This window comes from Nyctibius grandis, chromosome 32, assembly GCF_013368605.1.
Source record: "Nyctibius grandis isolate bNycGra1 chromosome 32, bNycGra1.pri, whole genome shotgun sequence".
NCBI lineage: Eukaryota > Metazoa > Chordata > Aves > Nyctibiiformes > Nyctibiidae > Nyctibius > Nyctibius grandis.
In genome coordinates this window covers 4872147-4885389 of record NC_090689.1, presented here as the reverse complement: position 1 = coordinate 4885389, position 13243 = coordinate 4872147, and the positions used below count along the sequence as shown (strand labels likewise).

At 49.0% G+C, this 13243-nt stretch overlaps 2 protein-coding genes across 4 annotated transcripts in view; both read left to right on the top strand.

The window, feature by feature from the left end:
- PAK2 (p21 (RAC1) activated kinase 2) overlaps positions 1-3889 on the top strand; it is a 46896-nt gene extending 43007 nt beyond the window's left edge. For both annotated transcript variants that reach the window (XM_068421067.1, XM_068421066.1), the window contains one exon: positions 452-3889. In XM_068421067.1, the coding sequence (XP_068277168.1) occupies positions 452-538 (87 nt within the window). In that variant the 3' untranslated portion in view covers positions 539-3889. The remainder of the gene's footprint in view (positions 1-451) is intronic.
- Positions 3890-10618: 6729 nt separating this feature from the next.
- The window catches only part of SRPRB (SRP receptor subunit beta), a 66885-nt gene continuing 64260 nt past the window's right edge, over positions 10619-13243 (top strand). Inside the window, exons 1-3 of one of the 2 annotated variants that reach the window (XM_068421062.1) lie at positions 10619-11240; positions 11941-12057; positions 12659-12840. In XM_068421062.1, coding sequence (XP_068277163.1) covers positions 10634-11240; positions 11941-12057; positions 12659-12840 — 906 coding nt within the window. In that variant the 5' untranslated portion in view covers positions 10619-10633. Of the gene's footprint in view, positions 11241-11940; positions 12058-12658; positions 12841-13243 lie in introns of those variants that run through there. The other variant, XM_068421060.1, reaches the window with a different exon arrangement.

The following is a 13243-nucleotide window of genomic DNA, read 5'->3' as shown; positions in this document are numbered from 1 at the left end:
TGTAGACTGGCACCCTCTTTTGTGTTTTCTTCTGAGGACTCCAGTGGAGAGCAGTTGGTAGGAACTAGAGCCACCAAAGATTGGAATATGTACTCTGAAGTCATCAGTAATCTGTGTTTTTATTCTGCCACTGCTAAAGCACCCATCAATTTATGAACTTACTGTAATGGAGCCATTGAAGTGAGCAGAATGGGACTGGGAGAAGATGTTTGAGCAGGAAACCTCTTTGTAGTGAATTATTGGAGAAGGAAAGGTCTAGGCTCTTTTGGGACGAGGAGGAATGATTATCAGGCTTGAGGTGCTCTGGATCTCTCCCTTCAGGAGCTGGGCATTGATAGCGTTTGCGTTGCTTTTCATATCTCAAAATGAAAAAGGCTGTGTGGTTATATGGCTTTTACTGGCTTTTTAAACAGTGTCTTTCACTAATTTACTGCTTCTCTCTTCCTGGCAGCATCCCTTCTTGAAACTGGCCAAACCTCTGTCTAGCTTGACGCCACTGATCTTGGCAGCCAAAGAAGCAATGAAGAGTAACCGCTAACATTACTGCCACAGCCTTCATCCTTTTTATTTTTGTTCGTTTGTTTGTATTTTACAAATCTTTATAATATATGAAATTGTTACACTTCTGGGGGGAGGGAAGGGATTTTGTGGGGCGGGGGAAACGTCTGCAAAAGGGAAGAAACTCTCGTCCAGAAGACGCCCAAAATAAATTGTGGTGACTCCAGCGATCCCTGTCCGGGGTCCAGAAGGAGTTGAGGACTGAATTACTGGCCTTTTTTTGGTTTTCTGCAGACAGCCCAGAAATGCCACTTGTTGTGCCTGGGGTTTTAAGGGTTTTTAACGACTTCGCTGTAACAGCTCCCATTCATTGTACCCTTCTGGGTACATTCAATACTTGAATGACAGATTCAAGCTTTCAGAGAGCAGTACTAATTTTACCTGCTGATCTCTTTCACTCACCTCTTCCACCCCTCTACCTGTTCACTTTTAAATCGCTCTAGTAAGCTCCCATATGACTAGATTCACGGCAAGTGTGACAAATGTGAAGGTACATCTTGCCCCTTATTTCTTTCATGGTGTAGCTGTTGCTGTACTGTAGAATCGACAAGTTGGTTACTCAAGAAATTGTAATGTATTGAGATGTTTTTTGCTTTTTAAGATGAATATGGAGAGAGGGGGAAGAGAAGTATTCAGCTGTTTCTTATATGCCTGTGCTCTGTGGACTTTTAATCGATGATGTGGCCTCTTTGTAGAAACTTAATGATTGGTCGAGTCTTTGGATGTTGGTTTATGGATATGTAGGTAGGGGTCAGATACTTTATTTATGATCAAATGATCAGCTATAGTCAGGGCAAGAAAAAAATTCCAGCTGTCTTCCTGCCTGCTCTTCTTGTTCCCATTAGACTTGCTGGCCAGAAGCTTAAGGGATAACGTGCTTGGTGCGGTGGGTGGTTCAAAAACATGTATCTGTGCTCTCACTTGGGCTTTGGAAGTTACGCTGGTGCCTTTGACTTTTTTATTTTACATTTCCCTTCTTTGTATCAAATACATTTTTGTATATGTTGTAATTTTTTTTTTCCCCAAGCAAATAATGCATCAGCCTATGGAGTTGTCAGAATTTAAGTATTAGAGCTATTTTTTCCAATTTTGTATGTGCTCCATTTGTACTAATGAAATCAGAAGAACCAATAATCAGATCTGAGGACACTGAAGATGCAGGATTTTTAAAATACGACTCAAACAGAAGATCCTGAACACCTGGAAATGCCAAAGTGCTGTTCTGAGAAGACGAAGGCTGAGAGGGGAGAACGGTGCTGTCAGATGTTCATGGGGCTAATTTGAGTGGCTAGTTGGAGGCTGAGGAGATGCGATGTGCCACACCGATCCTTTCTCACTAACTAGTTGGACCAGCCAGAATGGCTGAGGTCAAACATTCAATGCAAGAACAAGTGCCTCCCTCTGAAGGACAGTGAGCAACTTGAGCGGTTGAGTTCTTGGGGTGTTACCAGGGGCAAGTGTAGAAGAGCCTGTGCCCCGGCTTCTTCTAGCGCTGCAGTCTCTGCATTTCAGCTTCCCCAGCAGTTTAACCAAGAGCCAACTGTCGTTACAACGTGCCAAATGATTCTGTGACAGAATAACCAGTACTTTAGTGTGATTTTATTCCATTCCCAGTAGGGCAGGACCTGGGACAGGTAGGGTTATGGCTGGGTATGAATGGAGAACCCTCAATAAAAATTTTTTGCACACTTTTACAAATTGCTGGCAGGAGGTAGAAATCATTTTCGGATAATTTTGGTATTTGTAAATTCAAGGAAGTGTCTTCATTCCAGGCAAGTAAATCTAGATGCATTTCCTAGGCAAAATGAATCCAAGCCATGGACGTTGCAAACACTGTAATGGCAATGCCCCTGCCTTGAGGGCTCCCTGATGGGATGAAGTAGCGAGGAGGCTTGGCTGAGAAAAGAAACCTGTCGTACTGATGATTCCCTCTTTGTCCGTTGCTGGCAACGGACTTTGTGAAACTCCTTGTGCCATAGTTAAACTGGGAGCTTTTCCTTCTTTCTTCTTTTTTTTTTTTTCCTTTTTTTTCAATGGCACAATCTAGACAATAAGATAATTTGCGATAAATTGAGAGGTTTTTAAATAGAAAAAACAAGAAATCGTGAGTAATTTTAACTTATTAGTTCACTTTTATTGATGAATGAGAATGGTTTAAAACATATACCACAAAATTTATCCAATTTAGTCTTACTTAGGAGATGATTGCCAAACTTTCAGCCATCTTAGCACACAAAACTTCGCCCAATCCAGAAGTTACCAAAGCATATCTCAGTGCTTGCTGTGTGACCTGGAAAGGTGGTTAGCTCTGAAGTTGTGAATTGTCCACGTCCCCCGTTCCCCCCGCAGCAGCTTTGTTGGTACGTGGTGAGGTGTCTCACCCCCTGCTGCCAGAAATCGGGGCCAGAGATGAAGCTGGCAGAAGAGGAGAGCCAGGAGAAGGCTGCTGTGCTGTGCTTTTGTGTCTTAGCGGGGCGGGCAGAGCTTTTTTAACGATGTCCATTGGATGTGTCTGCGAGATTAAAAAATGCAAACCATGTTTTTTTCCCCTGAAGGGAGCAAATTAGCATCCTTAAGACTTGCTGCGAGGCTGTTCAGCTCTGCTGTGTCACTAGGGCAGACAGCGACCAGCCGGAGTTGGAGCAGGTGATGATAAGGGAAGGGTTGTATTTGGAAATGCTGGGATTCCCGCGTGTCTCGCTCACCCCTGGGTGCCAGCGTCTGATCCTGAGTCAGGATCAAATACGCACGTGATACGTAACGAAGCGTAACGTACAACGGGGAGGTGGAGCTGGGCAGCTTGTGGCTGAGCTGCCAGTGTGCAAGGAATGTGCGACTGCTGGGATTGTCTTGTTATCGTAGAATAAACCAGACTTTTCATTCGAAGCAACCGTGGTGCTGGGAACGTGCACTTTGACCTGCCTTAGGTGTTAACGAAGACTAATTGTGGGCTTCCCCCTGGCTCTCCGGTGCAGAGAGGTGCAAAAGGTGTGGCTAGAGCAGGGCTGGGTGCCTTTGTCAGAGGGGATGGTGGGTGGGTGGGTGGGCTGGGGAGGCAGCAAGGAGGTTGTTAAGGGTCTCTCCAGCTGGAGTTGAATAAATAAATGTCTCTGGTCCATTTTTCCCCTCTGTTCCTCACGCTGTCAATGGAAATGGAAGTAGGTGCAAGCTTTCTTTTTATTTTTTTAACTGTCTTCAGATTTTAATGTTGCCTTTTGTGTAATTTAATCCCATTATGTTATTTAATTGTTACTGCAATATTAACTACTGTATTTGTTGACCTTGTTTAATAACTGTTCTTTCAGGGCTAGAAATAAACTTTTAAAAAACATTTGAGTTTTTTCCCCCCTTTCCCTGTCATGACTTTTATACCTTCTAAGTAAGACGAGTAGCTGAAGAGAGTCCATGTTTAGATGTCCGAACGGGATCAACAGAATGTATTTGTTTGTAATTAAGGTTCTTACGAATGCTTTAATTATGATGGATGTCATTTTATGCTCTTCTGGCCTGTCCTGTTTCTTTTAAAATCTGATTACTCAGCAGTGTCTGTACCGACCTCGCGATAACCGCAAGCTTTCCTCGCTGCCACGCACCGCTGGCAGACGGTTATGCCTCCAGGTCACTGATGGGAGGAGAGCAGCTCTGAAACACCCTTTTCACCCACCATGGAAGAGATCCCTCGCTCTTCTTGCGAAGGGAGCAAAGCAAAGACCAGCCCAGTTCGTCACAGTCGCATCTTCCACCATCCGCTCACCATGAGGTAGCCTTTTGGTAGTGACTGGGGTGGGACTGATGGGCCAGTAAACTGCAATCGTGGCAATATGATGATGTTCCAGGAACTATTCCGAACAAGACTGCTTTGCACTGTGAATATCATCCAGTATCCTGCATCTAAGCATTACGGCGCAGGGAACGCGGGGAATGAGTTGTCCTGGTGCCCTCTTGGAAGTCGTGGCTCTTGGTTCTGCACCATCCCCGCTGATCAGCGTTTAACCGGCAGAGCTGAGCGGGGCGAGGACGTTGGGTGTCAACAGCTCGCCTAGGACTTGGGGTGAGATTCCTCGTGTTTTTCATCGAAACTACAACAATTGCGGCGGTGTGTTGGCGTGGCAGTCTAGCTAAAGAAAAGGACATCTGAACCGATCAACTTTGGGGTTGAGACCGGGTCGGTTGATCTCCAGATGAAGTTTCTGGCTTGGTTGTGAATGTCAAGGACTCATGGTGTCATGTGTTTCCCATGTGTTATTGGGAAATCGCCTCTTCCCCTTTCTTGCGTGTTGTACAAGCTTTGCTCATACCACTGACAAAGGGAAATGAAGAAACCACTCGTCTTCAGAAGCCTTTTCAACCAGACGCGAGAATGTTGTTTTGCACAAAGCACTGTCTCTTCAGGTTAATTAATTTGTTGTAGTATCTTTGACTTTATATATAATTGACCCTTTATGCATTTAAACTGATGTTCTCTAACTCTGCATTTAAGTGATTTTGCATTTGATTTATGGGGGAAAATGTTGACAAGAGGAGGGGAGTGGGAGTCGGCGTCTTCTCTCAGGCAACTAGCGATAGGACAAGAGGACACAGCCTCAAGCTTCGCCAGGGGAGGTTCAGGTTGGACATCAGGAAGCATTTCTTCTCAGCAAGGGTCATTAGCCATTGGAAGGGGCTGCCCAGGGAGGTGGTGGAGTCACCATCTCTGGAGGGGTTTAAGAAAAGCCTGGACATGGCACTTAGTGCCATGGTCTAGTTGCCATGGTGGTGTCAGGGCAAGGGTTGGACTCGGTGATCCCAGAGGGCTCTTCCAACCTGATTTTGTGATTCTGTGAGAAGGTGCTTAGTGGAACTCGCTGATTATCTGGGTATTGGTCCTTGTGCTGCTTAAAGGAGGGCAGGGTTTTGGCCGAATGTGGTTTGCACAAGTTGAAAGTTGCTAGTCCATGCTTGATAAACCCTGTTAAACCTTGTGTGAACTTGCTTATCCCTTGTGTGTGCCTGGCCTAGCATAAAACCACGAGCAGCCTCATCTTTTTGGATCTATTTGTTCAAGATTGGGTGTTCAAAACATTGTTCTCCAAGATAGTTAAGTTGGAGGCAACGATTTCTCCCTTTCAGGGCTGCGAGTTTACTGCAAAGCTGAGCACAATTCTTTGGGCTGCGCCGGCACCACACTGGTTAAAACCAGGATGGCTGAAAACTGAGGAGCTAATTAGTGTTGTCACAGTGGTGCCTGAAGACCAAGTGTTGGGTTTCAGTGCAATTCGTGTGGCTCGTGTTGGAGCACAGCAGTTGGCTGCCAACGCCTGCTCCCAGCAGTCTGTACAGCCGCATTCTTTCCTGTTTTTATAACTGCGTTTTGCTCTGAAGATTGTTTTGAATGAAAACAGCCATCCTCAGTCGTGTGAGAAAGGTATGGGAAAGGGTGCTGAGCTCAGCTAAATTCTTGGTGTTGCTCTCCAGATACGTGGAGGAAGCAGGTTTTTCCAAGAACTTTTTTCCCTACTTTAAACTCCAGCCTAAGGAAGGATTTTTTTTTTTCTTAAGAGTGGCAGAAATACCACTGAGTGAGAACAATGAATTTCTGACTGTAATTCCTCTACCTGCTGTCTGCCAGCCAGTGTCTGCAGGGGGAATATCTACCACCACATCATAACTTCATTTCAAACCCCATTTACCTATTGACCTGATGATTGAAACAGGGGACTCATGATATTTTTTTATTTTTATTTTTATTTTTAATGGGATTTGCCCACTGGGAAGTGGGCAAGCGAGTCCAGAGGAGGGCGACCAAGCTGGTGAAGGGTCTGGAGGGTCTGACCTACGAGGAACAGCTGAGGGAGCTGGGGGTGTTTAGCCTGGAGAAGAGGAGGCTCAGAGGTGACCTTAGTGCAGTCTACAACTACCTGAAGGGAGGTTGTAGTGAAGTGGGAGTCGGCCTCTTCTCCCAGGCAACCAGCGATAGGACAAGAGGACACAGCCTCAAGCTTTGCCAGGGGAGGTTCAGGTTGGACATTAGGAAGCATTTCTTCTCAGCAAGGGTCATTAGCCATTGGCAGGGGCTGCCCAGGGAGGTGGTGGAGTCACCATCTCTGGAGGTGTTTAAGAAAAGCCTGGCCATGGCACTTAGTGCCATGGTCTAGTTGCCAGGGTGGTGTCAGGGCAATGGTTGGACTCGATGATCCCAGAGGTCTCTTCCAACCTGATTGATTCTGTGATTCTGTGAAGTTAACAATTGCTCCTTCTCTTTAGGACACTAAAAGGCCACCAGACTTCTGCTTTGGAGAAGATGTATTGAGTCAGTAGAGGAGGAGGATGGGGCTGGTATAGCAGACGGTGTGTCTCAATGCACAGATAATGTCTCAATGCACAGACTCAAGTTTCTGGTGTTTTCTGAAGGGCTTGTGAAGAAGGAATCGGGAAACTGCAGATCAGTGCAGACGCTGATGTGACTCGGCATCTCCACGGGATGTTCTGGAGGGGGAACAGGGGTGACCTTCCTCGAGACAGACGTCTCCCTTGAATTCAAGGTTTCTAGAGCCAAGGGTGATCCATCTTTGGTTATTTTTTCCTCCCAGCAAACAGTTGTTCTAAGGATTCAGGTTGTTTCATGAAGCCCAATTAACTCGTGGCTCTCCTTGAGCCCTTTTCATCTGGCCGCGTGTGGGAGGAAACCTGCTGCCCGGGTTTCTGTGCCTTGTCGCACCAGCTGATAACAGGTGGCTGCTCTTGGAAAGCTCTTATCCCCTCCCCTGCCCAGTAAAACTCTCCTTAAATGACCTTACAGCCGTATTCAGCTGTAGCTGTTACCTCTTTGTGGGTGAAAATAGGGTGGTGGTGGGGAACCAGGGTGGGTCTGTTTGGTTTTTGTTACCCTTCAGTGTCTTTGGAGAGTGTTTATTTTACTTCACTGTGGAAATACCACCTTGTTCCTATCCCATGGCATAAAAAAAACCAAACTCTATTTAAAATACCTGCATTTTAAGCTGTTCTTAAGCAGTTCTTAAGCAGTTCTTGACAGCCCTGAAAGCAAATTTGCTTCAAAGACCCTGAAGCTCCAGTACAGAGCTTGCAGCGTGCTCCCTTCTGCTGTCAGCACTGATGGGAGATGGGAAACGAGCTGCTGGTGGGTCTGTCACTGTGTGATTTAATCCTGTAATTATCCTCAGAAGCAACAGCTTCCAGCTCCTCTCTCCAGCCCGGGTTAAGTGTCCCACAACTGCAGGACATGCAGGGGCATGCGTTAGTCCCCCCCCTTTTTTTTTTTTTTTTGGTTGATCTGTATAGACTTTGCTCAGTGGGTGAGATGTTCTCCAGAGGGGACCAGTCAGGAAGTTCTCTGCCCATGGGTCGGGCAATCCCAAGCACAAACACAAGCTGGGTGGAGAATGGGTTGAGAGCAGCCCTGAGGAGAAGGACTTGGGGGTGATGGTTGATGAGAAGCTCACCATGAGCTGGCAATGTGCACTTGCAGCCCAGAAGCCAACCGTGTCCTGGGCTGCATCCCCAGCAGCGTGGCCAGCAGGGCGAGGGAGGGGATTCTGCCCCTCTGCTCCGCTCTCGGGAGACCCCCCCTGCAGTGCTGCGTCCAGCTCTGGGGGCATCAACAGCAGAAGGACACGGAGCTGTTGGAGCGAGTCCAGAGGAGGCCACGGAGATGCTCAGAGGGCTGGAGCCCCTCTGCTATGGAGACAGGCTGGAAGAGCTGGGGCTGTTCAGCCTGGAGAAGAGAAGGCTCCGGGGAGACCTTCTAGCACCTTCCAGTGCCTGAAGGGGCTACAGGAAAGCTGGAGAGGGACTTTTTACAAGGCCATGGAGTGATAGGACGAGGGGGAACGGTTTTAAACTGAAAGGGAAGATTTAAATGAGATTGAAGAAATTCTTTGCTGTGAGGGTGGTGAGACCCTGGCCCAGGTTGCCCAGAGAAGCTGTGGCTGCCCCCTCCCTGGCAGTGTTCAAGGCCAGGTTGGATGGGGCTTGGAGCACCCTGGTCTGGTGGAAGGTGTCCCTGCTCGTGGCAGGGGTTGGAACTAGATTGTCTTTGAGGTCCCTTCCAACCCAAACCAGTCTGTGATTCTATCAAAACCCTCTGTTGAAACTAAGGTTCAAATGCTGGTAGGAGGGATTGGGACGTGGTAGGGGAAGATCTGTGGCGTTCCTCTGTGCAAACTGCCCATCTGTCTCCTGTGTCCCATGAGCCAGCGGTTCTCTTCCAGGGACTTGGTTTGGGTTGGTGTTGCTGGGTCCTTGGAAAGTTGTGTTTCTAAAGATGGGAGCTGGAGAAACACAGAAGTAGGGGAGATGGAAAGAAACTCATTAGATTGTGAGGTTAAGTTTTTGTGGAGTTCTGCAGTGATGAGCAGCTTCGTCTGACCAGCACTTCGGTGCTGCCAGAGGTGAATTTTCACGACGTCAAAAATATTAATTTTATGAGCCTTTTAAAGCATGTTTCATCTTCCTTTATTCAGGCGCGGTCGCTCGCTCCTTTGAGGCAGAGGATGCACACTTGTTTTACCTTCTGGAGGGAGAAATGGGTTAAAAATGGGAAAATTGTGATATGTTTTGAGGCAGGCCAACCACAACAGGGCAGTTCTGTTGGGGAGGACGGGAAGGATTGGACAATGGGCTGTCGCAGCGTGATCCCTCTCCTTGCTTGGGCTTTTCAAAGCAAGTGCTATGTGCCATGATCACCAGGTACCTCCCCGAAACCACCCTTGGATGGGCCCTTGGTGATAGTAATGACTGCGGGAATGGAGAGGAAAGGAGGGAGAGTGTTACAAGAGGAGATGCTGAGGCTGGCCATGACCTTCACAAACATCTCCAAAACGCCCTACCAAACTGTCGTGTTTCTGTTCAGCTGGGGCAAGGGCTATGAAGGGAGAGGGGCCGAGCAGCTCCGACACCTTCAAAGCGTACGCTCCTGTTTTTCATGGCTTAGTCTTGGTTTGCCGTAGCCGGCTTGAACTGTATTAAGTGCCTCATCCCCGGCTCAAGTGTGCTTCAAAGCTGTGTCTCCTGGCAGTCTCTTTTGTAAATGACATGGGGGGTAAATAAAATGGCATTAATAAAAGCAGTTGGCTCCTTGCATGTGATGGGGTGGTGAGAGGAGCCCGCGTTACCCGCGCAAGGGTGTAGGAGAGGCTTTGCCCTAGGCGTGGTGTACCCAGCACGGTGGCCCTCGTGCCCAGCAGCTGTTTCATGGTACGTCCCACCTCTTGTTCCCATGATGGCAGAGCACACCCTGGGCATGCTTATCCCTGCAGCATGCCGGCGATGAAGGAGATGCTGTTCCTGCTGTAGGGATGGGAACACGAGCTCATGGTGGTGTAATTTCTGCTGCAGAGCGGGGAAGTGACCCAGAAGGCACGTAATCATAGAATGTCAGGGGTTGGAAGGGACCTCTGGAGATCATTGAGTCCAATCCCCTGCCAGAGCAGGACCGATCTAGGGCAGGTTACACAGGAACGCATCCAGATGGGTCTTGAAAGTCTCCAGAGAAGGAGACTCCACAACTTCTCTGGGGAGCCTGTTCCAGTGCTCTGTAACCCTTACAGTAAAGAAGTTCTTCCTCATGTTGAGGTTGAACTTCCTGTGCTCCAGCTCTCATCCATTGCCCCTTGTCCTATCTCAGGGCACAAGTGAAAAGAGTTGTCTAGTTGACATGGTGGTGTCAGGGCAATGGTTGGACTCGATGATCTCAGAGGGCTCTTCCAGCCTGACTGATTCTGTGATTCTGTTTTTGCTCCTTCTGGAAGACCCGAGAAGCTCTGGGGCGTTGCTGCAGGCTCTCAGATATGAATGCTGGGGGTTGGAGGCTCAGCGATCGCGCAGTGGAGATTGACACCGGGATCTGCTTGCTGGGACAAACAACTTGTTGGCTGCTCCAGCTGTGGGTGAGTCCATCAGCTCCGCGTGGCAGCTGGCATTGCCAGCAAAGGAGAGGGCAGCATCTGTGGCATTTCCCAAGCCTGTCGGGCTGCGCCACGTTTGCTTACACGTGGCTTTATAAAGAGGAGGTGCTGGAGCTTCCTCTGCTCCTTCTTGGGGTTTGGTCCAGTCTCTCCCCAGCAGCGCAGCCTTCACTATGGCTGGCCTGAATGTCTCTATTGCTTTTTTTTGCCTGGTTGTCGGGGTGTGCCAGGTGCTCAGGTGGCTTTCCAAGAAGATTCTGTCTCCTGGAGCGTATGGCTGCCTTGCCAGAGAACTTGCTGGCTCGTTACAGCTGTGCACGAGCTGCCTGGAGCTGAGGATGCTGGTGGAGATAGGCCTGTGGGGCGGTGGCTTTGGCCCAGACGTGGTCCTGACTCTGCTCTTCCTCCTCTTTGCAGTTCATGGCGCCTCTTTTGATGGAGCATCCGCCAACCCGACCGTCTCTCTCCAGGATTTCCTGCTTCTCGAGTCCAACCTTGCCACAACTGCCACCAAGCTGCTGGCCCAGGGTGCAGGCATGGGGACGGGCTGGGCTGTCACCAAGCTCTACTGGTCCTGGGAGCTGACACATTTGCACCTCATCCAGAACCTGATCACGTCAGAGTGCAGCTCCTCCATCCGCACGTCTCTGCACCACGCTGCCTTTGTGGAAGGCACCTGCTCTTTCCTTTTCCACCTCGTCCTTCTCAAGTTGTGCCAGAGTCACCTGATGTACCGGGTCCCTGCGCTGGCAGCGACTGTCACCTTCCTGACCTACACAGGTGAGCAGCGCCTGCCTTTTTTCTAAGTCATTTAGAAAAATCCCTAATTTGTGGGGGAGGAACGGTCCCTTTTTCATCTTCCAGGACTTGAGAGAGAACAATTACCAAGACGTTTGTTTTCTACGTATTTTGGGGAGTACTTATTTTGGGATGAAGATGGCAGCAGGTGAAATAGGACAAGGGGGAATGGTTTTAAACTGAAAGAGGGGAGATTGAGATGAGATCTGAGGAAGAAATTCTTTGCTGTGAGGGTGGTGAGACCCTGGCCCAGGTTGCTCAGAGAAGCTGTGGTTGCCCCCTCCCTGGCAGTGTTCAAGGCCAGGTTGGATGGGGCTTGGAGCAACCTGGTCTGGTGGAAGGTGTCCCTGCCCATGGCAGGGGGGTTAGAACTAGATGGTCTTTAAGGTCCCTTCCAACCCAAACCATTCTATGATGATGCTATGAAATGTTGGCATATGAGAAGCCATAGCTTATCCCAAGACTGGGAGCACTTTCCTTGAACGTCCCCATATGCAACCCCTTGGTCCCGCACTGAGCTCTTCTGCTTCCTGCAAAGCTCAGGGTGACAAGGGTGGGATTTCTCCGTGTGCTGTTATCACACAGCCCAAGAGATGCAGCTGCTGGAGCTGGGCAACAGCTCTTTGTTGGCCTTTCAAAGGATGCAAGTGAGACTGATGGCCATGCTTCTCTTCTCACGCAGCCGGACCGTTCACGGGGGCCTTCTTCAACCCTGCCCTGGCCACAGTTGCCACCTTCCGCTGCTCAGGGAACAGCTTTTGGGACTATGTCCAGGTTTACTGGCTGGGACCCCTTGCAGGTGAGATCTGCCCAGGAGGTACTGAGGGACAGGGGTTGGCATGGGAGGGCAACGGGCGAGGCAGAAACGCTGGGCACAACACAAACCGTTGCTGGCAAAGGGCTGAACTTGGGTCTTCCCAGTGGCAAGTGTCCTTTTCTGTCCCCCTCCCCTGCCACTCATCCCTTTGCTCTCCATTTTTTTAATCCAATTTCTACATGGGACATAGGCAAAACTCTCCCCGAGGCCAAAGGTTGGGGGAGATGAAGCAAAGATGTTTTAGGGCAATGATAGGTTGAGCTGTGCTATTGAGGTTGTCCACAGCTTCAGGATGACCATGAGGAGCTGGATATGTGCTGCCTAGAATGCAGGGAGCGGGGAAAGGGGTCTGCTGGCGTGGTTTATGGCCCTTTGGGGTCAAAATAAGCCTCACTAATATAGAAGGACACTGATTAAATTCCCCTTAAAGTAATATAGCAAAGGTCTTTTAGGATACTGCCAATGGGGACGTCAGTGGTGCTGAGCTACGTTTTTGTCATGATAAAGGTTGTGGCAAGGGCCTGAAAATCACTGCTGAGCCATGGAACGCAGCACACGGAAAGGGTCCATGCTCTCATTTCAGGGATGCTCGCTGCCCTCTTGCTCTACCAAGGCAACATCCCACGACTCTTCCAGAAGAACCTCTTTTACAGCCAGAAGAGCAAATACAAGATACCCAAGGCAAGGGTGGCGGCGCACGCGGAGGGTGGCAAACCGGATCAGAAGAGGAAAGGGGAGAAGAGCAACTCGGAGCCCTGTGCCTGAGCCACGGACGGGGGCCAAGGAGGTCCCTGCAGCCCCTCTCCTGGGAGCGGGGTTCCCGGCATGGAGGATTTTGCTGCTGGTCCTGTCCAGCATCCATCCTGCCCGTTCAATCCCTACCATAGGGTGAGGTTGGTTTTTTTTTTTTAAAGCATTGCAAGGGAATTGGCCAAGCTGGCCTTGCAGGATGTCTGCATCCCTTTGAATAGCTTTGAAAGTCTCCCTGGAGAGCCCAAAATGTTTCAAGACTGTATCGTTGGGGGGAAAAAAACCTCCTGAATCTTTTGTATAAATTGCTGGTTGTGTTGTATTGCCAGGAAGGTTACAGAAAGTGAGGACCTTTACATGGGTAGGCTTGAGCAACTCCCAGGTTATTGCATCATGCAACACTTGAAATAACCTGACT